The 25,480-nt window shown below is 46.0% G+C and overlaps 1 protein-coding gene across 1 annotated transcript in view; it reads right to left on the bottom strand.

Moving 5' to 3' along the window:
- Positions 1–25,480, bottom strand: part of TUBGCP3 (tubulin gamma complex component 3) — a 418,028-nt gene that overhangs the window by 298,910 nt on the left and 93,638 nt on the right. Inside the window, exon 3 of the mRNA XM_086934339.1 lies at positions 7,893–7,960. Within this exon, the coding sequence (XP_086790465.1) occupies positions 7,893–7,960 (68 nt within the window). The remainder of the gene's footprint in view (positions 1–7,892; positions 7,961–25,480) is intronic.

Below are 25,480 nucleotides of genomic sequence, written 5' to 3'. Positions count from 1 at the left end.
TTCATCCCAAAGGGCATCACCCGGAACTGGTATAGCCCATCTGGTGTGGAGAATGCTGACCTCTCTTTTGCCCCATCAGTTAAGGCGATCTGCCAGTACCCAGACGTTAGATCAAACGTACTAAGGTACCGGGCAGCCCCCAACCGATCTATGAGCTCATCAGCTCTGGGGATGGGGTGCGCGTCAGTCTTGGTGACTGAATTGAGTCCTCGGTAATCCACACAGAACCAAAGTTCTGGTGAAGCACCAGGCGCTGCAGCCTTCGGGACCAAGACCACTGGGCTGGCCCAAGGACTGCTAGAGGACTCAACCATCCCTAACGCAAACATTTTGGAGACCTCCTCCTTAATGTATGCTCGAACCTTGTCAGTCACCCTGTAAGCCTTGTGCTTCACAGGAGGGCTGTCTCCGGTGTCAACGTCATGGACACACCAATGAGTGACACCCGGAACCAAGGAAAACAGATCCGGGAATTGTCCCAACAGGTGGCGACAATCCTGTTTCTGCTCAAGGGTCAGTGTGTCAGAGAGGACCACACCATCCACTGACCCGTCTTGCTCTTTAGCACACAGGAGGTCAGGAAGAGGCTCACTCTCCTCCTCCATTCCAGCATCTGTAGCTAGGAGCATGCCCACTTCGGACCTTTCGAAGTGGGGCTTCAAACGGTTGACATGCAGGACCCGCAAGGGGTTCCTGGGAGATTACAAGTCCACCAAGTAGGTGACATCGCTCTTCTTCTCCACAACCTTAAACGGTCCAGTCCACCTGTCCTTGAGCGCACAAGGTTCCACAGGGGACATGACCCACACTTCTTGAACAGGCTGAAGCTCTACCAGAGTGGCATTCCAGTCGTACCATCGCTTCATCTCCTCCTGGCTGGCCTCCAGATTTGCCTGAGCAAGTTCTCTGAAGCGCCGAGTCTGTTTCCGAAAGGCCAGCATGTAGCTGTATACATCCTGGGGAGGTTTCCTGGGAGATTGCTCCCAGCCTTCCTTGACCAGACTCAAAGGCCCTCTTACCGGGTGACCGTACAAAAGCTCAAAGGGGCTAAACCCTAGAGACTTCTGCGGCACCTCTCGGTAAGCAAACAGTAGGCATGGCAAGAGGACGTCCCATTTCCGCCTCATAGGTTCTTCAAGACCCATGATCATGCCTTTAAGGGTCCGGTTGAATCTCTCAACCAGCCCATTTCCTTGAGGGTGGTAAGGAGTGGTGAACTTGTAGGTTACCCCACACTCCTTCCACAGAGACTTCATATAGTTCGAAATGAAGTTGGTGCCCCGGTCTGACACCACCTCTCTGGGGAACCCCATCCGGGAGAAAACACCCATCAGTGCCCGTCCCACCACGGGGGCCGTCACTGTTCGGAGAGGGATGGCTTCCGGGTACCTTGTGGCATGGTCCACCAAGACCAGGATGAACCTGTTGCCCAGGGCTGTCTTGGGGGTCCAGGGGCCCAACAATGTCAATACCCACCCGGTCAAAGGGGGTACTGACCACTGGAAAAGGTTGGAGGGGAGCCTTCTGCTTCCTTCCGCTTTTCCCACTTGCCTGGCAAGTGTGACAAATCTTGCAATGGATGTCTACATCCCTACGCATCTGAGGCCAATAAAAATGGGTGACAAGCCTGTCATAGGTCTTGTCCTGCCCCAGATGTCCAGCTAACGGAACGTCATGAGCCAAACCCAGTAGGAAGGCTCTGAAGCGCTGGGGTACCACCAGCACACGGGCTGACCCAGGCTCAGCAGCCTTAGGCTCGCTATACAGGAGGTCGTTCTCCCAGTACACAAAATGTGACCCTGACTGATCACCTGAGGATTGGGCTGAGGCCTGCTGCCTCATACCCACAAGAGAAGGGCACACCTGTTCGGCACAGAATTCCTCCCTGGAGGGACCACCATCCTGCTGCCAATGGGTCAGCTCGGGCAGGTCTCCCAGTTCGGCAATTTGTTCCCCTGTGGGCTCCAGGGCATCCCCCTCAGGGTCTACCTCCTCCTGGACCACGGGAACTATAGGGGCCGGTTTCCCGCGCCTCCTGCCTCTTCTCTTCACAGCTGGGTCCTGGGCCGTACTTTCAGGCTCCGGGACCCCATCAACACCCTTACTCACTGTCATCGATCGAGTGGTTGCACACACCCACTCTGGCACGCCCAACATTTTCAAGTGCGTCTCCCTCTCCACCTTAGCCCAAGGGGAGTCTTCCAAATCATTGCCCAGGAGACAATCGACAGGCATGGCGGGCCTCACAGCAACTTGAAGAGTACCTGAAACTCCCCCCCCATTCAAAGGAAACCTGAGCTACCTCACACTCTTTCTGGGAGTTGTCGGCAGCTATCACAGGGTAGAATGCGTGGGGAACCACCAGCTCTCTGGACACCAAGTGACACTTGACAGCTGTCACACTCGCTCAGGTGTCTCTGAGAGCTTCCACTCTATGGCCATTAATGGTCACCCACTGCCTATATTTACTAATGTTACTAGGCAGAGGGGGTAGAGGGACCATTTGCATGTCTCCTAGCGAGACCAGGGACATTTCTGCGGGACCCCTCCCACCAGGGACAACCATCTCCTCCCCTCCCAGGGCTACACTCGCCAACTGACAGGGGGGTGCACGCGGCGGTGCACTCGAATCCTTCTTGGGACACTGGGGGTCATAATACCGGTGTCCCACCTGCCCGCAACCGTAGCAGGTTAGGGGGCCCCTATGAACAGGTTTACCCGTCGGGCCCCTGGCTTCTTCTCAGGGGGAGGCTGGGAACCTTTCCCTTGGTTCCCTTGGGGATTACTTTGGGGCCCTTTCTGAGACTCCTTCTGTTTACCCTTGTCCCCCCCACTCTTCTGCTGGGGACCCTGCCCACCTTTGGCTGAGTCTCCCACTGGACCCTTGTGGACCCTGGTACTGACCCAGCGGTCCGCCTCCTCAGCAAGTTTTCTAGGGTTAGATATCTTGCTATCAATAAGGTGCTGGCGCAGCTCTGGAAAACAGTTATTAGACAAATGCTCCCAAGCAAACAAATCATAAAGAGCTTCATAACTTTCCACGTTGCTGCCCTTTACCCAACCATCCATGGCTCTGCAAAAATAAGACACATATTCAACCCACGTCGTACCAGGCAACTTCTTACATTCTCTAAAAGCTTGTCTGTACTTCTCGGGGGTTAGGCCATAGCGCAACATTAAAGCATCTTTCATATGAGCATACAACATCCTATCCTCAACAGGCATGTCTAACAGGGTATCTCTCCCTTCATTCACAAAGCGACCCCACAACCCCGCTCCCCAATTCTTCTCAGGGACCTGGTGGGCCAACAATGCTAGCTCATATGCTTTAAACCACTGACCAATATCTTCGTTCCTATGATAATCTTTTATCACATCTTTGGGGAAATAAAACCTACTTTCTGCAGGCTCAGATGGGATGCTGCCACCAGAGGGATTCAATTCTAATTTCTTAGCTTGGATGTCCAACTCCCTCAACTTGGTATCACGCTCCAAAGCTAACTTCTCTCTTGCAAAATCTAACCTTTTGGTCTCCAAATCAGCTTCTCTTCTACCTCTTGCATTTTCTAACTCCAACTGCCCATTTATCTTTAGTCTTGCCATTTCCATGTTGTATGCACGCTCCTTCGCCCTTTCTTCTCGTTCTTCAGGGGAAAGACCTTTGGAGGAAACACTGTTTCCGGTAGAGGACTCAGGCCCATTCACTGGCGCCTCCTCATCCCCTTCCCCTGGCGGTACCACCACCGCATCAGAGGGATCTCGGGACTCCAACCAGGCCTCCAAAGCTTTGCGAAAATCCTCTTTCCTTTCGAGGCCTGTTGTAGGTACTTTAAACTGCTCGCAAAAGTGTTGCAGCTGCTTCTTCCTGTATTTCTTCATCTTTTTCCTATCAAACTCCTCCACAACAATAACAGGGGTAGTGACTCCGTTGTCACTCATGGTCAAAACTGGCAGTGTTCAAAAAAATCAAGCTTCAGAAAAGCGGAGAACCAAAAATAGGATCCTTCCCAATTAGATTGTGACTGCGCTATGGTCTGCTTTCACTATGTAGCGCACACTAATCAATGCACATGGGTCATAAATGCAAGGTTCAAATCCTCACTGCTGCATCCAATGTTAGAACCGGCTGTCTCTAGTTGGCAGAGGTATACACTTCTGACAAATAGGGACACACCTTTTCTAGTCAGGGCAAGGGGACCACACCCTTCGATAACCCCTGCTCACCCCCTTGGTAGCTTGGCAGAGCAGACAGACTTATCTCAGAGGCTGTGTGTTAAGCATTTATGACCACATACAGTAATAAAGTGAATACACTACAAATGGACAGGACACAGTAGTATTATAAAAATAAGTATTTTTATATAAGGCTTAGCACAAGACCAAATAACGACAAAAATATACACTATCTTGATAAATATTCTGGGAAGGGAAAAATAGTTCAAAGGTAGTTCTTCTTTAGCACAAAGTCTTTCGTATCAAAGCAAATCTTCTTCTGGGAAACCGTTCTTAGCAACAAGATAACCCACACGGGGGCTACACGACGTCGAGGCAAAGTTAATCCAACGGTTCGGCGTCGACCGCGAGGAGCACTACGTCGAGCCCTGAGTCACACGGACCCCCCACAACACAGTACCTTGGAAAATGAAGCACACGATGATTAGCGGCATCGAGCAATCCGGCGGTGCGTCTTCGGTGTCGATCAGGCCTCAGCAGGCGTCGTCGTCGATGATGCTGTTGCAAAGAGTGAGCAGCGCTCACGGCGTCGAGAGGGCACGAGGGCGATGCGATCAGCAGCGCTGCAGACACGAGGTCCCTTGGAGCTGGAGCCGAACTCACTACTCACTGGCGTTGCTGCTGGCGTCGATCGGGCCCGGCGGCCGGCGTCGAGGAAGCGGGACACTTGAGCCGTCACTCACTGTGTCGAGCTGGATTCGGCGACGTCCGTCGGCGTCAAGATTGCTGGCTCTTTCAGAGGTGCTGGATTCACAGGTTCCAGCAAATAGCACTTTAAGCAGATGAAGTCCTTTAGCCCTGTGACTTCAGCAGGAGACTGGCACTCTTCCAGTCCTTGGAGATTTTCTTAGCAAGCGTGAGAGTACACACACAGTTCCTCTTTCCTGGTGCCTTGGCAAAAATAAAGAAGCACTGCAGGATTCCCCCCAGCAAACAGCACACTGGCAGAAGGGGTAGGCAAGTCCTTAGATCAGCAGGCCTCTTGTCCTTGGTTACAGGGTTCCTTGTCAGAAGTGATCTGATTTCATGGTTCAGGGGTCCTTCTCTTATACCCCTTTTCGGCTTTGATCCCTTTGTCCATGCAGGGGAATTTCCCAACATCCTGGGTCTGTTGTGGGTGGAGCCAGGCAGTAGCACCTGGCCTATTCACTGAGCAGGGCTGGGTCCTCAGACGCCCAGCAGGAGGTGGAGCCAGCATTGACACTGGCAGGAGCAGAGCTATCGGCCTCCTGGCAGGAGGTGGGGCTAGGATCGTCCATGGCAGGCACAGAGCCATCAGCCGCTTGGCAGGAGGTGGAGCCGGCATTGTATCAGGCAGGGCAGGCTATCAACAACTACTCTCACCCTACTCTCAACGCAAATGTCCCACTCATCCCACACTGACTCATCCAGACCTGTGGAGCCACCCAGCTCCTGTCACACACACGCAAGACCGCCAGAAACCAGAAATGGTTAGACAAGAAAATAGACACTTTCTAAAAGTGCTATTTTCAAACCCAGAGTCCAAAAACCATCCACACCAAAGGATGCGTAATTAAACCCCGAGTTCAGGGATACCAAACTCGACATTGCACCATGCTCCCTGAGCCAGCTAGGATCATAGCATTAATAATCCCGGCGCCCATTCTAACTAATGGAGAGCAGGCTACCTCGCGATAGTGAAGAACGAAGATGGCTGTAATTGACTATTAGGACATGCCAACTTGGTCAGGCGTGTCCTACCTTATACTTACAATACACCCTGCCCGTGGGCCTACCATAGGGGTGACTAACATGAAGTCAAGGGAAGGTTTGAGGGGTTGGCAAGTAGGTATACTTGCGCAGCCTGCGTGACAGCACTAGGCTGCACGTGGGTCTCGCAATGACCGACCCGTAGACATTCTTTTACGAGGCCGCTCCTGTGGGTGGCACAACACGTGCTGCAAGCCCACGAGCGGCATTTGTATTTACAAGCCCCGGCACTCCTGGTGCACTAGACTAGGGACTGACAGTAAACCAAATAAGCCAAACATGGATACAATAGATACATCAATTTAACATAGGGAGCACTTGCGCTATGGCACTGATCAGCAGTGGCACAGCGCCCAAAGCATATACCAGCAAAAACATCGTAAAACAGTGGAGGCAAACAGAAAAAATGGAGGAGAGACTCAAGCCAATGATGTCAGGTCTAACAGAAAGAAACAGCTCAACCATAATAAAATGATTGCATGCTTAGGTGGCGGGTCCCTATATCTAGCATGGTTAGAGGCAGTCACTTTTTTTATAATTGCCCTCTCTCACTCTAACAACTGTTTTAACTTTTCTATACAAAAGGTACAAATGGCCAAAGGCTAAATGGAGTGGAAAAAAAGTAAAGACAATATCCCAAATAATGACTAGGTGGATATAGCAAGCAAGTCTATATAAGTCATCAATAGAAAGGAGGTGCCACTTCATTTCAGTTTAGTATTCGGTCATCCTTGACCAAACAAATCCTAAATCCGTGGGCCCCACTGGTTAGGTTATGGAATTTATAAAGGGCAAACTGTCACCCTGAGGATGGGTACCATGGGGGTAAAGGAATAACCAGAGGGTAGATGTAACAGTCTAGCAACTAAGAACAGATGACTGCAACGAACAATAATGGAGGGATTCACTTTTTTTTTATGCCCACATCCACAGAGACTGCTTGGCCTCCAATGGAGAAACGTTGAACCCGAGGGATCAGAAGCAGTGCACGATCTGTAAATGTGAGCGCATGCGCAGGATGGACCATTTAATAGTGTACGAGAGCAGGTAGGGTTGTACACTGCTTTGTAAGCCACACAAAGACTTAAATTGATGTGCTCTTTGACAGGGAGCCAAAGAAGAGTGGCCAAAGCGAGTGAAATGTTTTCCCGGGTCGTGAGTCCCAAGATTAACCTAGCAGCATAGCTTTGGACCAGCCAAAGACTATGTACCAAGTAAGCTGGGAGGTCCAGAGACACAGGATCACAGTAATCACTGGTGGGGTTGCTGAAGTTTACCTAAATAATGTGTTGAACTGCCAGCATGCACAAAAGGATCTGGAGTTAAATCTCCTCGTCTCGTGTGCAGAGTTCTTTTGCACATTTAGAAGAGACAGGGAAGCAAATACACTTTAGTGATCAATTAATGCTTTTACAGTATGTGATCACAAGCATTTTCTGAACCAAGTCTACATGCATAAAGTAGCGAGTACAAACCCATGTCACATAAAAGCCCAACCGCTGAAAAGGCCATTATTTCATCAATAAATCGATGCATTTTTTAAGTACATGATTCTAAAATAAGCAGCAGTTAAAGTGATTAGCTCTCAATGTCAAACACAAGCAAGTGAAACAATGTCGACTTCTGAAGAGCAGCTTGCATCCAATGACATCATGTAGCTTTCAGCACTCTAAACCACACTGTACAATCTGCTCGCTGTGCCCACGGGGCCATGTCCTTCCTGCTGAAGCAGAGACTCTTAAACACTCAGGGCAAAAATAGTTTTCCAAGAATAATACAGTTCTGCGGTGTCTTCCAGATAGCAGTCATACTGTATATTTTTCAACATGAACTTGAGTGAATTCATAGGATTGGCTCCTCCAGCAGATTATGGAACTGAAAGCAGACCTGCTTTTTGCAGGAGTGTGGATCATTCATGCAAACTGTACCTGTGACTGAAGTTTTCTGTACAGTTCTAAGAAGCTGGCAGCATCTGCTTCCCTCCTCTGGCGGGAAACTAAAATGAGAAAAAGGCCCAATTAAATGAAAATTCCTAGTACAATAAAATGTCACCTTAAACTGCATCAGCACTTTTGAAATTGGGAAAAACAGCAGGTTAAGAGTAAGTGAAAGAAATAGAGCATTTCAGCGGGCAAAGGCAGCAATGTGGGCATTTGTTGCCAACTTTTATCGAGACAACAGTAATCCCTAGACCTTCTCCATGGGTATGTTGCTAGCCTTATGAAGACAAGCATCCACGTTTCAGATCAGTTGTTGCTTAAAGCAGGACTGCTTTAATCTCCACTTGCTGTTCCTGCGCCCTCTACCTTCCTCGGACACCCATCATCTCTGCCTAGTGAGCCAAAGACTATCTCTCTCCGGACAAAGAGGGCAGGGTGAAGTCCGAAAGAGGTGCTATGACGAGATCATCTTTTCTCCTGCAACAACTGAAGAACGTAGACACTTTTATACCCACTGATGTCCATTTATTGTCAGTTGACCTGTTGATAAACGCCCTGCTCGATTACGCTATCACCTCCTAGACTGGCCTTCATGATTACCTGTGTACTATCTGCAAACACTCAACTAGCAGCCAGAACTAAAAGATCCTGTATATTCTGCACTAAACGGTGTCCATAACTTTAAATTCTCTACAGCACTGACATATGTCCACACGGCCTATCCCTTTCTCGCTTACCAAGCAAACCCTGTACACATCTTCCATTCAGGGCCCTTGATCTCCCAACACCAACACCACCTCCACACTAGATCTCACTTCTAGGCTGATCAGAAGAGGGAGGCAGTCATTCTCACCTCTTAATGCTCTCCAATTCTTCTTCCAAGAAAGAAATTTCAGTAATCCACTACAACTCATTCTCTCTAGTTTCTAATGCCTCATCCCATATGCTCCACTTCTTCGATGGGCCTACAGGCAAATGCTTTATATACTCTGTATAGGTTTACAATACCATGTGTCTGTTGTACCGTACAAAACTAAGTAAAGGTCTCATCCTACTAGGAACATGCAGCATTTGAAAAGGTGAAGTGCCAGGTCACAGATGATGACATGTCAGATTAAACATTGGACCCCAGGAGATTGTGACACAAAGTGTCCTGCTGGCACAGTGGACATTTGTGCCCCTTTTTGCACCCACGTGGCACTTTGGTATTACAGAAGGGTTTACAGGTGCTTGTGCTGTCCTTTCCAGAATATGGGTCTGTCCGGTGCAATCCCAAGGGGGATGTTTCCTCATTACATGGAAACAGTAACCCAGGATCCCAGCCACAGGCGCAAACATGCTGCAGGGAGGTACACCAGTAGTTTATTGCATATGAAGTATTTCCCTAAGAGCACACATTGTGAAGGGTGCACAAAGGTGTTCGCCCCCAACGCATCCCCCCTGAATGGATCCACTGTCTGCAGGGGATCCTTACCCCTTCCTTAAAGTGTTGCTCGTCCTTTCTGCATTGAAAGACGAATTGTTGTAACCCAACAGCATGGCCACAATACTGTGTGGACTTCAGCGTGGGTAGAAGTTAGCTGCATTGGGTACAAAACGTTTTTAATGTAATATGGCGGACTGTCACCATCTTCACTGGACACACGAGTCAGTCGCAGACCAGGATAATGGGCTACTTCACATAATATGGTGTCTGGAAGTATTGAGATACCTTCTGGTGTAACTCAAGACTACTATAGCACCACATGATTCACTGAAGCTGTAGCTTATGCCTCTGCGTTTGCTTTTGAACGGTATGGAGTTTGTATTAATTACATAAAATCATTGCTTCCTTACATTTTCACCTTTCACACCAAAACTGCAAAACACCAAGCCTGAGCAACAGTGTTTCCTACTCTTTACTGTTCTCAAACACAAAAACAATTTTGACAAATAGCTTTTAAATAATTTAAATATGAATGCATTTTTGCATTCACTTTGGCACACAGTGAAATCTCAAGTATTTATAACATACTCACCCATAATATTAAGAGAATATCTAAACCTTCAATTTCTCTCAAAATATCTAAGGTCACCTACCCACCTTGAGAACAGTAGTGTGCTTAGAAACTTCTTGATTGGACTTTAGCAATGAGATACTGGCAGGTGAGACCGATAATCCTGAGTTGCTTTGCTGCAGATTGTACTACATTCCATAACCAGAATTTCATCTCTCCAATACAAACTGCCAGCCCATTTAAGGTCAACACAAAGTAAAACTCTGCTCTATGACATGTAAAGTAATTCACTAGAAAATAAAACCCTATCTCAGGGGCACCTCGTGAGAGTGAGGACTCGGCCTCCCAGGCAGCACCTCCTCATGCAGCACCAGTCACGTTTGTTGGCGATGGGCTCTCGAGTGCAGGCTTCTCAGACTTTATGGCCATTTGGCTGTAACAAGGAGTCAGGCAACTGACTCATGGAGTCCATACTTCTGTCTGGCAACCATTGGCAACTTTTCCACTAGTGAGGCGCCACAGGCGCAATCATCTCTGGCTAGTCCTCAGGTGCAGAAGGGACAGTTCAGTCTTTGATGCAGCCTCTCTTTGCGGAGTCGTATTTTAGTATTCTGAATATGTCCCTATAGTCCCTGAGACCCCTGGACGTACAAAGTTGTACGATCCATTTGGCTCTAGCCCTGGAGTACATCGAACAGAAGAGCAGTACGTGCAGATCTGTCTCTTCGCTGCTTTCGCACCCCGGGCAAGCACTCGGACCATGGGTAACATTAGACCACTTGTTTGTCACAGCCCTCACCGGGAGAACTCCATGTCTGAATTGGAGATATAATTTTAATGTCCAGAAATTTCTCGAATTGCCAATTGTCCTTGACCACCATAAAGCTATTGGTCATCCTACCTAAAGACGGATTTGATAGTAATAGGTGCATACGATATTGTTTAAGTTGGGCCACCAAAGCCCTCTTGTTAATCGTGGCACAGGTTTCCTCAGGAGCAGACCACATGTCTCCCCTGCCCAATGCGTGGCAGAGCTGCTTGACGGACTTCAGCCAAGGAATTTTTCCTACACCTCTTATGGACAAAAGAGCCCCTAGGACTTCCCTATAACTCGAAAGCTCTGGGGTGGACCAGAGGCGCCTCCAGTAGAGCAGAGGACGATTTGAAAGGACCTCCTGGATCGGGGTCAAACCAAGGTCTAGCCGTAATGGGATCAAGGGTGTACTCAAGGGAAGTCTCGCTGGGCGCCTGATAAAGCTATTCTCAGAAGTGGACAGAGGCCGCGTTGGCATGGCCCCAGTGTTCAGCTCTGTAGAGTGCCCCCCCCCTCGCTTGGGTCTTATATATTTCTATTGGCGGACCCAAAGTTTTAGATTAGCACTCGTTAAAAACCTTTAGGATGCCGCCAGAGGATTGGATCAACTGCAGGTTAGCCTTGGTCAAATGCGCCCTCTAGTCCATCCTATCATTTAGAGTTACCCCTAGGTAGTCAAAGGTACACTCTTTCTAACGCCATGCTATCCATATGCGGGTGCGGACAATTGGATGATTTTAGATTAAAAGCCATAAACTTGGTTTTTGAAAGATTAATCGCCAAGTTTCTAGATCTGCATAAGGAGCAAAACGCCTCCAATGTTCGCTGTAAACCCATAGGGGTTTTCGATAACAAGAGGGTATCATCAGCAAACATCAGGGCTGGTATCTTGCGGGCAGCTAGGCGCGTCAGATTCCTTGCTCCCTCCAGGTGTTTGATCAGACCGTTGAGGAACAGGGAGAATAATGTAGGGGGCCAAGACGCACCCCTGCTTCACACCCCTTTCCACAGGGTAAGGAGCCGAGAGTTCCCCATTCCTCCCATGCCTCACCCTTGCAAAATTGCCTTGATGCATACGTTTGAATAATTGCCAAAAGTAGACCGGGGCACCCATCTCCAACAAAATCACCCAAAGCTTATCCCTCTGAACCAGGTCAAAAGCGGATCGAAGATCCACAAAAATCAAATACAGACTACCAGCCCCCATGGTCACTGTCTTTCAGTGAACCAGCTGAAGTCTAAACAGTTGGTCGATGGTAGAGACCTTAGCACGAAAGCCCGCTTGGAGGAATGTGGTGTTCGTCCATCCAGCACTGCAACCTCGCTAGTAAGAGGCGGGCGAATAGTTTCTATAATACATCGATGAGACTGATAGGGCGGTAATTAACCGGGTCAAGAGGAGAAGCTTTTTTATTGATTGGGATAATCTCTGCTCCCAGCCAAGTTCGGGGAATCTCCATACCAAAGAGAATGGCATTGAAGTATAGCCAGATATAAGGGACCCAAACCTTCTGTTCGCTCAAAAATAAATCACCCGGGATACTATCTAGACCCGGGGCCTTACCAGAGGATAGGCTTTTGAGTGTCACCTGAATTTCGGGAATGGTAAAAGGGGGCAAGTCGGGGACCCCAGCATCCAATAATACTCGGGCAGATTAACTCTTCAATGAAGGAACTAGATCTTCAGAAGATGGGAAGTCAATGTGGGAAAAAAAGAGGCTGGAAGTGGGCTAACCAAACCGCTTCGCTTAAGTTGGGAATTATAGCGGATGACCCCTCAACCGAGCCTGATCTAACTAAATTCCAAAAGGCCCTGTAGTCACGTCTGTCCAGGGCTTCTTTTATACTTTTCCATCTAGTCACCTTCCATTCCGTCCTGGACTCTAAAATCATACTTTTATAGGTTTGTCTAGCTGCTCTGATGCTCGGCACGGACCCGGATTTAACCTCCCTTACAAGAGCACTTTTAGCCACCCTACAGTTTTTGTTATACCATTGGACCCGATTATTATCCCGTGGCTTATTGATGGCTGAGGTGTAGAAATAATCCACCAAAGTCGAGACGAGGTTGGTGTGGATGCGCTCTAGATCCTGGAAGTAAGGTAAATCATAATTGTCCGCAGGGAGTTTAAAAGCCTCTGCTAGAGAATGGGCAATGTGCCGATATAGCTCAGCAATTTTGTGAGGAGCTAACACAAACTTAGCTCACCTAATGCGTCAGCCACCTGTCACTGCAACTAGATAAAGATCAGCACTGGTCTCCATTGCCCCCCTTTCGTGTTGGTGTCCCAGAGTAGATTTTAGTTCAAGTGACAAAAGATTGTGGTCACTATCTACCCTTTGAATTACAGTAAAGGTCTTCAATTGAGACTAGAATTCCACATTGACCATAAATGTAGTCAATGGTTGTGCTTTTCCCCACCCTGTTATAGGTACACGTACCAGGTACGTCCGGTAGGAGCCTACCGTTACATGCCCTAAGAGAGTGAGTGACGAGCAGTTTATTAATCTGTAGGGCCAGGGGCGTTCGGCGCTTTGCCAGGTACATGGAGCACTCCTGGATGTGCCAAGATGAGTCCTCCTCTAGGGTAATAGAAGGGATCCCATCCAAGGGTTCGAAGTGACAATTAAAATCACCCCCTATGATTCTGTGAATAGGTGGGGGGGAATAAGAAAAGTTCATCAAGGGCTTCTAACATAGATGACCCCAGTGATTGTGGAGTAGGGCGCAAATAAATGTTAAATACCACCACAGTCGTAACTCCCGGGAATTTAAGTGCTATATAAAGGATATCCGGGGAATGAGAATCAGTTACTTTAACTGTGCACCCCAGATGTGTAGCTACCCAACCGCACAATCCCCACGAAGGTCGTTCCCTAGGTCCCTGCACACCCAGTGTGTAGAATGTTGCGAAGCCCACCCTTAGAGGGGCTGTAAGCAGCCAAGTCTCTTAGAAGAGACACAAATCATATTTGTCCATCAACTCCCCCCACTCTGGATTAGATAGCTTTGAACCAAGCCCTGCTAGATTCAAGGACCCAATAAGTGCTCTACGAGAATCAACCCCTTCAATACTAACTAAAGTGGGTTCTGCCCTATCAGAACCGGCTAAAGTAGGTAAACTAACAGTAGGAGGGGAAAGTCCTGCAACATTAACCAACTTCAATGCATCACCTGCAGGTCTAATCTTAAGACTTGGGCTTGGCACAGATGGGGACAGTCGGACACCCATAGACCTATTGTCCTTCTTGGGGGGGCCCGCCTCAACCCTCACACTCTCGTCCGCCAGGCACCCAACTACAGAGGCGACCATTTAGTTTGGGCCCGGGAGAGGGGTTAGTCTATCTACATTGTTCAGGGCACTAAAACTGTTCGCTGTCGGTAGGTTATATTCTACTGTCTGCTTCCCATGAAGGAAATAGGTTGGAACTGGCCCTCCCGGAAGTAAATCCCGGGAGTAGAAATACCCCAGTGGTCGAGGGTTGATTGGGCCCGAAATGCAGGAGCCTTCCCACTCAAGAATATGATTGACCATTCCGGGATCCCTGAAATTGATGAGGACACAATCCCCCCTAATAACCTTGCGTTTAGTCCCCAGCCAACTGACTCTTCTGGCATATAAGAAAGTAGTTATCTGTAGTATGGGTGACCTTTTTATACCCACTACGAGCTTAAGGAGTAGTGGCAACCAACTAGACAATGGGCTAACAGGTACCTCCTTTCCTGATGACTACTTCCTATTAAGTGTGGCATCTAGATATCCCAGAGTGCACTTTTCTCCCAAACCCCAACATGGCAAGACCCTTCTCTTGGTGTGTGGAGCTCCCTAGAAGGTGTGGCTACCAGGGGCAACAGTCTCCTTGCCAAAAACTACCCTACATGCCCATCTGTCTGCCTAAACAAAAGCAAAGCCCTTTCTTAGAGTGATTACCATTTGCCCTTCAAAGGCAGGTTCCCTTTTGGAGCTTGCCGCTTGGGCTCACGCCTACTCTGGCCATCCTGCCAGGAGAAGGTCATACCTCTTTCCACAGCATGTCCTTTGTTCCTCTTCCGGACTTATTCACACCTCTCCCCAGGAATGCAGAAGGCTGTCTCCTAGATAGCAGATGCTTGCAACAGAAATTGACCACTTGAAAACCTGGGCAACAAAGTGACAATTTTCTACAGTTGCTATTTGTGAACCAGTTACATGAAATTTGACTTCGGCAACAAATCGGGTTTAATGCAACAAGTCTTTTGATACCTTCAAGTACTGGATTTAGTAGTCCCATCTGGAAGTTAGCAGTGCAGAGTTGTCAGGCTGTAACTCTTTACTAGTCAATGGGGCTCCTAGCTTTGCTGCACTAAAAACATCAATGCAGCGTTTTTACTGTCAGGACATGTAAAGTCATTAAAACACATCCTTTTTAATAGAATGCCTACTGACTTTAGGAAGTGTTAGGTCTACCTTGAAGGTGACTAATAAATATTCATAAGGAAGGGCCAGGCTTTGCAAGGGATTAACCCCTTAAGTGCTGCTGACGGCCAATGGTCGTCAGCAGCGCTACCTCCCCAGTGCTGCGCACGACCATTGAACGTCCATTCAGCACTAGTTCTAATGGACAGCGCAGCACTGGGGAGGAATGTATAATAGCAGCTATGAGGTTAAATTGCAAAGTGGAGGTAGCAGTTTAAAAAACGCTCTCTGCCAGTCTACAACGGTCAAACTTACTAGGGACATAAGTTAATTCATACCAATTGGTGGGTCACTGAATTGCGCACATAGTTTAACAGTTAGAGCACTAGCACTGGGGCCTGGTTGTCAAGTCTCAATGTACAACAGTCATTACAACAGTACTAATTTCAGCAATAGTAGGGCAAAAAGTGTGTGGGGGGGGGGGGGGGCTGCAAAAAGAGCATCTCCTCACACTAGCAACCACAGCTCAAATTCAGGGAGCAGCAGCCATAACCTTGGTTGCTCTCCTTGAACGGTCAGCAGAAATTATGTGGAGTCTTTTGCACTTGCAGGGTCAATCCAGCCTCATATCTTTCTAGCTAGGCCAATTTCTAGGGAGAGCTGATCTACCTATAAAAATTACAGGCCCAAATCTTAGCTGCACCTTGGACAGTACTACGTTACTGCTCGTTCTTTCTCTATACACTAGTTGGGCCTGTGGGGCACTGGCCTTACCTGCTCCTAATTTAGCTAGTGCTACACAAAACCCACCCACGGAGGCCACCTAAAAATTTAGTAACCCGGCCATGACCAACCACACCCCTAGCTCTCCACTGACAGGTGCTTTTGCTACTTTCCCTGAGTCGGGGTCTACCATCTTAGGTGGCAGACACCCTCCTCCCGCTCTTTCTTTTGTCAGCTCGGAAGCAGTGCTCTGGGGTTGAACAGCTGCCTGGCAATTTAGGATTCCGAGGGCTGACAGACAGTCTCTCTTAAGGACAGCAGTGGACATACCAGTGCCAGTCTTGGTGCCCTCTCTTGCGTCGGTTGACCCTGGATCTCTGGTCTCCTCTTATAAGAGTGGTCTCCTATTTTTACTGTCGTGTTTCGATTTAGATACCCGTACATAGGTTTCCCGAATCATGCCCTTATATAGGCACAACTCTCATTGCCCTTGGAGGAACATGGCGGCCGCCAGATAATCTGCTGCGGTCGCACCACCTCAAATGACTCAACGTACGGGTATGTGGATGAAGATGTAGCAGATTGCATCTGTAATTTTTTTGGATGTTTTAGTAATCCCTCTGTCACCACGGGAGAGGTTTTCTTGATGCTGTTCGGCTTCGGCTTGGTGAGTGTGGCGGGTTTAGCGTGCTCGGCAGGACGTGTAGACGCGGCGAGTCCAGCGGGCTCAGCAGGACGTGCAGACGCGGTGAACGATTGGAGGTAGGAGGAGGCAGCGCCAAACTGGGAGATGGGTCATCGCACATTTGGATCTGGAGGGTATGGATTTGGTTAGTGCGTCTTTTTATGGCCCTAATGTGGATGACCCAACATATATTTCCAAAATGTATTCAAAGTTAATCCTGGAGAATCTCCCTATAATTATAGGGGGGGGACTTTAATGTCCTTTTAGATCCTAATAAAGATAGGTCAAATCAGTGCCATCATATAGGGGCACCTCACATTTGGCGTGCAATGAAAAATGTAATGCATTATATTGGGTAGGTAGATGTCTGGAGAGAGGTGAGGGGAGGTGATGCTGGGTTTACGTTTTATAGTAAAAGACATCACCACTTCTCAAGGATTGATTACATACTTATGAGCAGAGATATTTTGTCTAAAACAACTGCTATCTCTATTCTCCCCAGTCACCTTTCTGATCATTCCCCTGTTTTATTTTCTTGTAAAAGAATAATGAAGGCATCCCAGATGAGATGGACTCTAAAACAGGAGAATGTTATCTGACCCTGAAATTATCTCGGCCATCAAAGCCTCCTGTTTGGAGTTTTTTTAGATAAAAACCTCGGCTCAACATCCATAAGAGTTGTTTGGGGCACCTTTAAGGCCAATCTTAGAGGCAGGCTACATGGTCTTATATCTTTCAAAAACAAAATTGAAGGCCGTGAATTAAAACGGAGAGAAGATAAGATTGGGAAGTTAGAAGTGGATCTTCTCCTGTTGGGGAATGGTCCACCCGAAAGGGTTGATAAAGTACAGGAGGATCTTGAAACAGCTAGGTTGGACTATAGGGGTAAATTAAATGAGCAACGTAGGGCCAAATAGTTAAATAAAAATATGGACAACTTCGAATATGGTGAGAAGGCCGGCGCCTTGCTGGCATGGAAGGCCAGAACGGACCGCACAAAATACAATATAAATGAGCTAGTTATTAGTGATAACTGAGATAAATCCAAGGATATAGAGGACATAAAGAACTGCCTTCGCTCTCTTTTTACATATCTCTATAAGGAGGATTTGACACCCTCAAAAAAATCAAATCCAGACCTGGCTGAGTACTAAATCATTATCGTCCCTAAAGCAGGAGGGTAGGGACCTCTTGGACTCCCCGATCTCGTTGGAGAAAATTAAAATGCAAATAAAGCTATCTAAAAATTAAAAAGCAGCAGGTCTGGATGCCATACCGAACGAGATTTACAAACTTCTTGAGGAGATTTCACCAACATTGGGTTCCCTATTTCGATCAATTTATAGCCTATCGGGGCAAATACCAAGTTCATAGTGAGAGGCGACCATCGTATTAATGCCCAAGCCTGGGAAGGATCCATTGAGGGCTGACTCTTATCGGCCATTCTCCCTGCTTAATTCAGACTATAACATCTTTATGGTTATTTAGGCAGGGAGATTGGCCAAATTGGCACCTGGGTTAGTTAGCTCCGATCAAAAGGGGTTTATTGGTGAGTTTCATTCAAGAGCAGACACAGCTCCTTATTGGCAATATCGATCTTGCCACAGTAAGATCTGAACCCTTGGCGGTAATCGCTTTAGATGCCGCCAAGGCGTTCGATAGGGTCTGTTGGTTATGGGCAGAGGCCTTGTGTTTCTTCATACGCTCAGACAATGTTACCAAGGAGCCTCTGCAAACATTTTGGTAAATGGGACACTTACTCCAAGCTTTGAGATTCAGAGGGGAACCAGGCAGGGTTGCCCCATCTCTCCCCTGTTGATATATATATATATAGCGCCTTTGGCTCAGGCAATAAAGCACGATGACCAGATTCAGCCCTTTAAAACTCAACAGTACACATCTAAAATAGCATTATATGCGGACGACATCATCCTATACAGCAGTGATCCAGAAGCAACAATGCCAAGGGTGGAGGCCCTCTTGGGAGAGTTTGGCTCAATTTCTGGATACCTAGCCAACTTCTCCAAGACTGAGGTAATGTGCTGGAATATAACACACTGGACAGGGCAGACCAGCACAGAGTTTAAATACCTTGGCATTTTTATAGTCAGCGATCTTGACTGAATTGCCCCCTTGAATTTGAAATGAGTAACTAATGAAATGGATCGTCTATTTGCAAGGTGGAAAAACCTCCCTCTGACTATTTTTGGCAAGGCGAATTTAATTAAAATGACTGTCCTCCCCAAGTTAACGAATATTTTTAATGCTATCCCCAAGGTTTCCTCAACATGACATCTCTAAAATACAGGGCAAGATTGGGAGCTTTATCTGGAGAGATAAGGGAGTGAGGTTGTCCTGGAAAAAGTTGAGGCGGAGGTTGCTAAAAGGTGGGTTAACACTTCCGGATATTAGTTGGTACCTGGTGGCATTTCAATTTAAAGCCATCAGGATGCTTCTAACGAAACCCTTAATCTCATCTTGGGGGTGTGTTCTCAGTGAACTGACAAGCAATGTTGAAGGAGGTAGAACAGAAGGGTTTCTTTCTAAATTTGGAGCAAACTTTTTTTTCAAGAAGGTGCGCCTGAAGGTCCTGGAAAATGCGCTAGAAATCTGGTGCAGAACCTATATGGGACATAGGAACTACACTACATGGCGCCCAACGGTTTGTTGAGGCACTAATTTAACGCTAGATACTAAAGTAACTCAGTTGTGCTTTTTTCAGAGACCCCTACTCTTAATACTACATAAGACATCTGGACTGGGTAGGGATAATATCCGCCCTAGCTGAGTAGGACGAAAATCCTATGTATTAGCTGTTTGGTTTGTTCAATTTTGAAGGATACAGTGTTCCAAAAATATTGTGCACCTTATCTTTGTTCCCTTGCTCTACATTTTTCATTAAACAATGTCCGATAACAAGACTAACACCAGGACCGGCGGAGCTACGGCTGACCCAGTTGTAACAGTTTTAAATTTTACAGGTTTTAATGAAACCGATGAGGATGCTATAGACATCCCTCCAAATTTAAGGAAAGCCACCACTCTAAAACTTATAAAACACGGCCTAACACCAAGAGGTGGTAGAGCAGTTTTTGTGATATAGACACATGAATATTTCTAGACAGTGGTATTCCCAGAATATAATCAACAAAAATGTTTCACTGCTACAAAGAAGATGATCCACCTGATAAATATATTCCTTTCGAGGATGTTGAAATTCCTATCACATACCGCGAGCATAATCTCTGGTTTAAAGGAGCCCTCTGAAAGGAGGTATACCTTCAGGAATAGGGATCATTTGCGAAAACCGGATAGGTATCAGGATACTGATACACGTTCCTCTTGTACCTTTCAGACATCCGAAAGAAGAGGACAGTCAGATCAAAAAGAAGAACGTGTAAAGTCCAAAGACTATCAAAACGTTCAGAAAAACAAACCAAAACCTCAATTCACCAAGAAGAAGGTAGCAGGTCTGAAGTTCAGACATGCAGAGAATTCTGAGAACACAACTCAAGAACTGAGAATGGGGTCAGACAATGCTGTATAGTGCAGCACAAGTAACAATAGCTTGCCAGAACCCGAAGGAACTTCTGGAGACAGTGGACTTAAATGAGTACATACAAGTTTAGACTGTAGACACCAGGGTTAGATCTCCACAAAAGTTATATGAAATAACACTCCGGATGAAGGGAGACATACCAAGAAAAGTGAAAGCACTCTTTTGGGAGCGACTTTCAAAGGATTATGATGTACTTCTAGCAGAACAGGACTGGCCACCAGAATTTGTCCGGGAGTGCCCACATGGCGAAGACATCATTATGCCAGCCTTCTCCAACCATGTTCCAGTACATTAAAAATATACTTATGCCAGGAAATGGGCAGTTGCCCAAGCCCCAGCATTATACACAAATCATGTAGGATGGGATGAGGACTCACCTCATCATAAGATCCAGTTGAAAAGTCAATCAACTGCACAAAGGCAGCACCTAATTAAGCAAGAAGCTAAAAAACAGGTCAGGGAGATCTTAGATCAACTTGAATACCAAGGGGTGATTGAAACATACACCTCAATGAACAAACCTTTGTTTACGGTTTCCAAACCAGACACCACACATAGTCTAATTTTGGATTACAGACACCTGAACTCCTGTTCTAAAACATTTGCAGTGCAAAATGGACACAGTACAGCATTAATGAATAACATTCTGCATAAAAAATATAAAACCACAGACATTTCAAATGGTTTCTTTTGTTAACATAGCACCTGAAAGTAGGTATTTGACAGCTTTCTCAATAATGGGGACCCAGCGTCACTTCTGTCAACTCCCTCAAGGGTTCAAGAACAGCCCGGGGTTATTCTCAGCAAGAGTAACAGAGTTACAACAATTTATGATGACAAGGCATTGTCATATGTCAATGACATCTGACAGACGATGACCTAGATAGGCACTTGAACAGGGTGAATACCATTATACTGGGCTTCCCCTCTGACGGCTACAAATTCAATTTCAAGAAATCAAGAATTGCTCATCTTAATGTCCTTTTCCTAGGATATGAGCTTTCATGTGAAGGCAAAAGCCTGGCAGCCAACTTTTTAGAAAAGTGTGTGCTGCTCTAACAGCCAAAAACGCTGAAAAACTTAGTTGATTCTAGGTTTCCTGAATTTAAATTACGCAGAAAGGGTTAAACCTCTCTATGAATTAATCAAACCAGATTTCAAAATCACAAACTGGACACAGAGACACAGATATCCTGCGTTCACATCAAGCTGACATGTTGGCAACAAATCACTTAGAAAGACGCGTAAACGTACGCAATTTAGTGATCCGAATCATTCCGGGTCAATGCGGATTCACCTACTTAACTTTTAATGATTGTGAAAAAGTACCAATTGCATACAAATCACATCTGTATACACAAGTGGAAATGAGATTTATATCAACAGAAAAAATTCTGACTGCAGTTCAAACCGCTGTAGCAAAAGAAAGAGCCCTAGCTCTGGGAATACTCATTGTCGGGACTCCAGTACCAACCTTAGAGGCAGTTACAAAAGCGAGCATTCCGAATGCAAAAGCTTTACATCCAAGATGGATACAATGGGTTAATTCTCTTGCTGCAACAGATGTTGAATATGTTTTTGATCCTTATTTGAAAACACAAGGATTCCTTCAATACGAACACGAATGTCCTCTGCCTATTGAGATTTTCCCTCTTGATCAGTACGAATTTATAATTTATACAGACTGATCAGCACAACCCACGACGATAGTAAGCAAGTTTACAGTGCAGCATGCGCTATCATTAAAGGTCGTATGCGCAATGGTAAATTCCGACCAATGGTCACAAAATCGCAATCTCTAGGAGATTGTACAGCTCAGCGAGCTCAACTACAAGCATTCAAATTGGCACTTGAAAATACGGATCGCGAATTCCCCACACTAAGAGTGTGCGATTCTTTTTACTGTGTTCAATCATATAATGAATATTTACAGAATTGGCTTCAAAATGGTTTCAAAGATGCAAAAGGTGGCGCAATCAAGCATAAAACGCTTTGGGAAGAAGTAGTTCAGTTGCGAAACGGACTACAAAACACTCACGTGATACACACGCGGAGTCATCTACATGATGGCGTTCACGTTGCAGGGAATTCATTGGCTGATGAAGCCGCGAAGGAGGCTGTGCAAATGGCTTCCGTAGCTGCGATGGCTCGATCAAAAACGAGAATAGACAATGAGATATTGTTGGCTGTCAAAGCTTCAAGCAAAGGCAGCGGTGCAGCGTTACCTAAAAAGTTTCAACTCAAATACTCGTTTACAATTGATGCGATTGACGTTCCGTTTGCTCGAATCCTTTGAGTGGGGGATAGGGTAATTCGAAACATGAAATGTAGATTAGGACTGATCCTAGCAGCACATGAAGGGATAGCCTCTAGCCCATGCAGGTGTTTCCACCACAGTATCGTTAATAAAACAGATATTGGTGGCCAGGCATTAGGGAACAGACCAAAAACTATGTTTTGCAATGTGAAATATGGCAAAAGATAAAAGCCTCTACTGTGAAACGTACTGTGCAGACGCCCCTGTTTATTTAAGATAAACCATTAGCGTGTTTACCTGGACCACTGCGGTCCCTTACAAAAGGGATGGTAACTATAAATATATCATGGTCACAGTGGATTCATGTTCAAGGTTCCTATGGATCTGGCCTCTGCGCTCGGCCGAAGCTTGAGCTGTTATTAAAGATTTGCAAGTCTTTATCAGCACATATGCAATAGGCACACTACACTCTGAACAGAGCCCTTTGTTTAGCTCTCGAGCTTACAAAGAAGCCATGGCCAGTTTGGGCGTAGCATTGAGGTACTTTTCTCCATTCCATCCTGAGGGAAATTCGGTTGTGGATTGTAAAAAACAGGACATAAAGCAGTCTATAACAGCTAGGGTATTCGGTTCGGGTGATGGGTGGGTCATACATCTATAAAGGGTCCAATGCTCATTAACCAATTTGCCAAGAAGTTCTCTATGGGGTGTCACTCCATATGAGGTCCTATTTGGGACAAGAATGTTGGTACCCGACCTAGATTACAAAAGGCACAGTGGTGGAAAATAAACCTTTTGACATTAAAGATAGTTTGGCTGTTTTACAGGACTTAAATGAACTAAGATCGAAAAAAAGCAACGTGTTCCTGAAGCCAACCACCACTGGGGAAAATCCAGCCGTCCCAGCAAGGCCTGTCTGAATCCCAAAGCTTGGGGGATCAAGTCAGAGAAAAGATCGTGGACAAGAAGGAATTTGGGCCTTCTTACATACAACCAGTATCTGTCCTAGCAATCCACGGATCAAGAACAGTACTTTGCCGCCCCTAGCTGAAAAAAAGGAGAAAAGATTTATCCATCGACCTGATCAAACCACACTATGTGGCCAATACTAAGCAGTAGGCCATTTGGACTCCGACCAAGTAGCAGACGTACTCCTCTAGCTTCTATCCGAGAGGTTCAAACTGAGAGACTCATTACCTTTGAAGATTCTACAGTGAGAAATGAAGGACTAAGCAACAATCCTATGGAACTCGTTCCTCTTGAAACTCAAATAACAGTTCGTCTGGTACACCCGTCTACAACAAAGTAACAAGTAATCAACTGGTTCCAGCAATTTCAACGAATCCTGATACAATTACGACCATTGACAGAACTGCCTCTGACAATTTCATTAACTTTGATAAGTTTTCCAAAGATCCCAGCGAACCTGAAACAACGCCAGCAAAAAGAACTTTCAAAGAACAACCAGCATACTTTTTTCATCTCCTGAAAAAGACTTATCTGGTTTCACCATGGATTTAACTATGGATTGTTTCTGGAATAATTTTCTTTCTGCTTTGGCTAGCTTTAGTATTGACTAGGAGTATGCTGATAAATGGAAGATATATTCAAATGGACAAAGCAAGTAAGAGAGTGAACTTACTTCTGAAGTCACACAAATCATCCCATCGTGAAGCAAGTGACTTGTCAGCAGGGAACATCGCAGCCGTTCCTATACAAGATGGTCTAGTTTAAGACAAAACTGAACACAATATATTCAGCCCGTCTGAACTTTTGAAGATTCCACACTCATTTAAAATTTCATTAAGTGACTTTATTACCTCTAGTACCTTTTCTGATGATTGGGACTTCGAGACTGTTAAAAACATGATGTCTGATCTAAAAATGTCTGCAGCATTCTCTAATCATGAATACTTAGAGGGTTAATCAGACTATGAACAGCTTTTTTGTTACAACCACTATGGTCATCATTTCTTGCAAAACTCTGCAACACCTAGAAATATATGTATATATAACAATTGTGGGAACATTGTCCTACACCTCCAAAGGGTAACTCAAAAACTTTTGCAAAGAAGTTTCCACATTTTTCAGGGTTCAACATGTCAAATCCAGAAACGTTTTATTTTAAAAATATTAACAAGACAGGAACGAAATTTAGGTTAACCAATACAAAACAGATTTACTTTGCAGCCTTTAATGCCCAACTGTCTAGACAGGATTTCGAATTTTGGAAAGACAACTGACACAAAATCTGTCTGGGGTATGATAGGAAAGTACAGGGATAGAAGCTTTGTTTAGAGCCTGTATCACCCCACAACAAGTGTTTTTGAAGGACACTGTCCAACAAACGTCTTGCCTTGCATTAGCCAAGATCAAAGACATGAACACTCCAGCCATACCTGCAAGTAATAGTATGTACGTCAACCACCCCCTTTGTAGTGCTATCAGCAGCAGATCAGATCCTGAATGGGAAAATGGCTGCTCTGGCCCACTGACACAAACATCTGTCAAGAACGATTCCTGAACAAAATACAGGGTTTTACTATCAATAGGCCAGACCCACGCTATGTTCAAAGACAGCATCCAGGGGTAGTAACAACATACAGTGTAGCGAAACGATGCCTTGATTGGCTACAGAAAGCTACACTAGAGGATGTGAAACAGCACTTATCTTTACTTAAAGAAGGCGCAGACCTTAGGGAATTCTTGCTAAGTCTAAGAAAACCACGTCAAAACCTTTCATATATGACGCTATCTACGCTGCTTATAATGAAATATGGAAGGTTACCCAAGCAGACGCTGCAGAAAGAATATGAGAAATTGATCGTATTCATTTAGAGAAATCTCTCGCTGTAGTCGACAATGGGTTAACGACTGTCATCCAGGATATATTCATTGGGCAACATTGTAACCTCTGCCATAGACATTAGGGAACAAGACTGAGTCATGTTACAACATGGGCAGTCTCAATTACGTTCTATTCTGCTATTAGGCTGGACGCTACAAAACCTGCGTGAAGGGTATGTGCCTTAGCATTTAATCAACACAACGCCTCTTTTTTCAGAATACAATCTCACTGATAAACAGATAGAACTGGCACAAAGGGGAGCAAAGTATACAGTGCTGAGAATTGAAAAACTGGAA

Source organism: Lissotriton vulgaris, chromosome 8 (assembly GCF_964263255.1).
Source record: "Lissotriton vulgaris chromosome 8, aLisVul1.2, whole genome shotgun sequence".
In the NCBI taxonomy this organism is placed as follows: domain Eukaryota; kingdom Metazoa; phylum Chordata; class Amphibia; order Caudata; family Salamandridae; genus Lissotriton; species Lissotriton vulgaris.
Note: the sequence above shows the minus strand (reverse complement) of the source record. Positions and strands in the feature narration are given on the sequence as shown.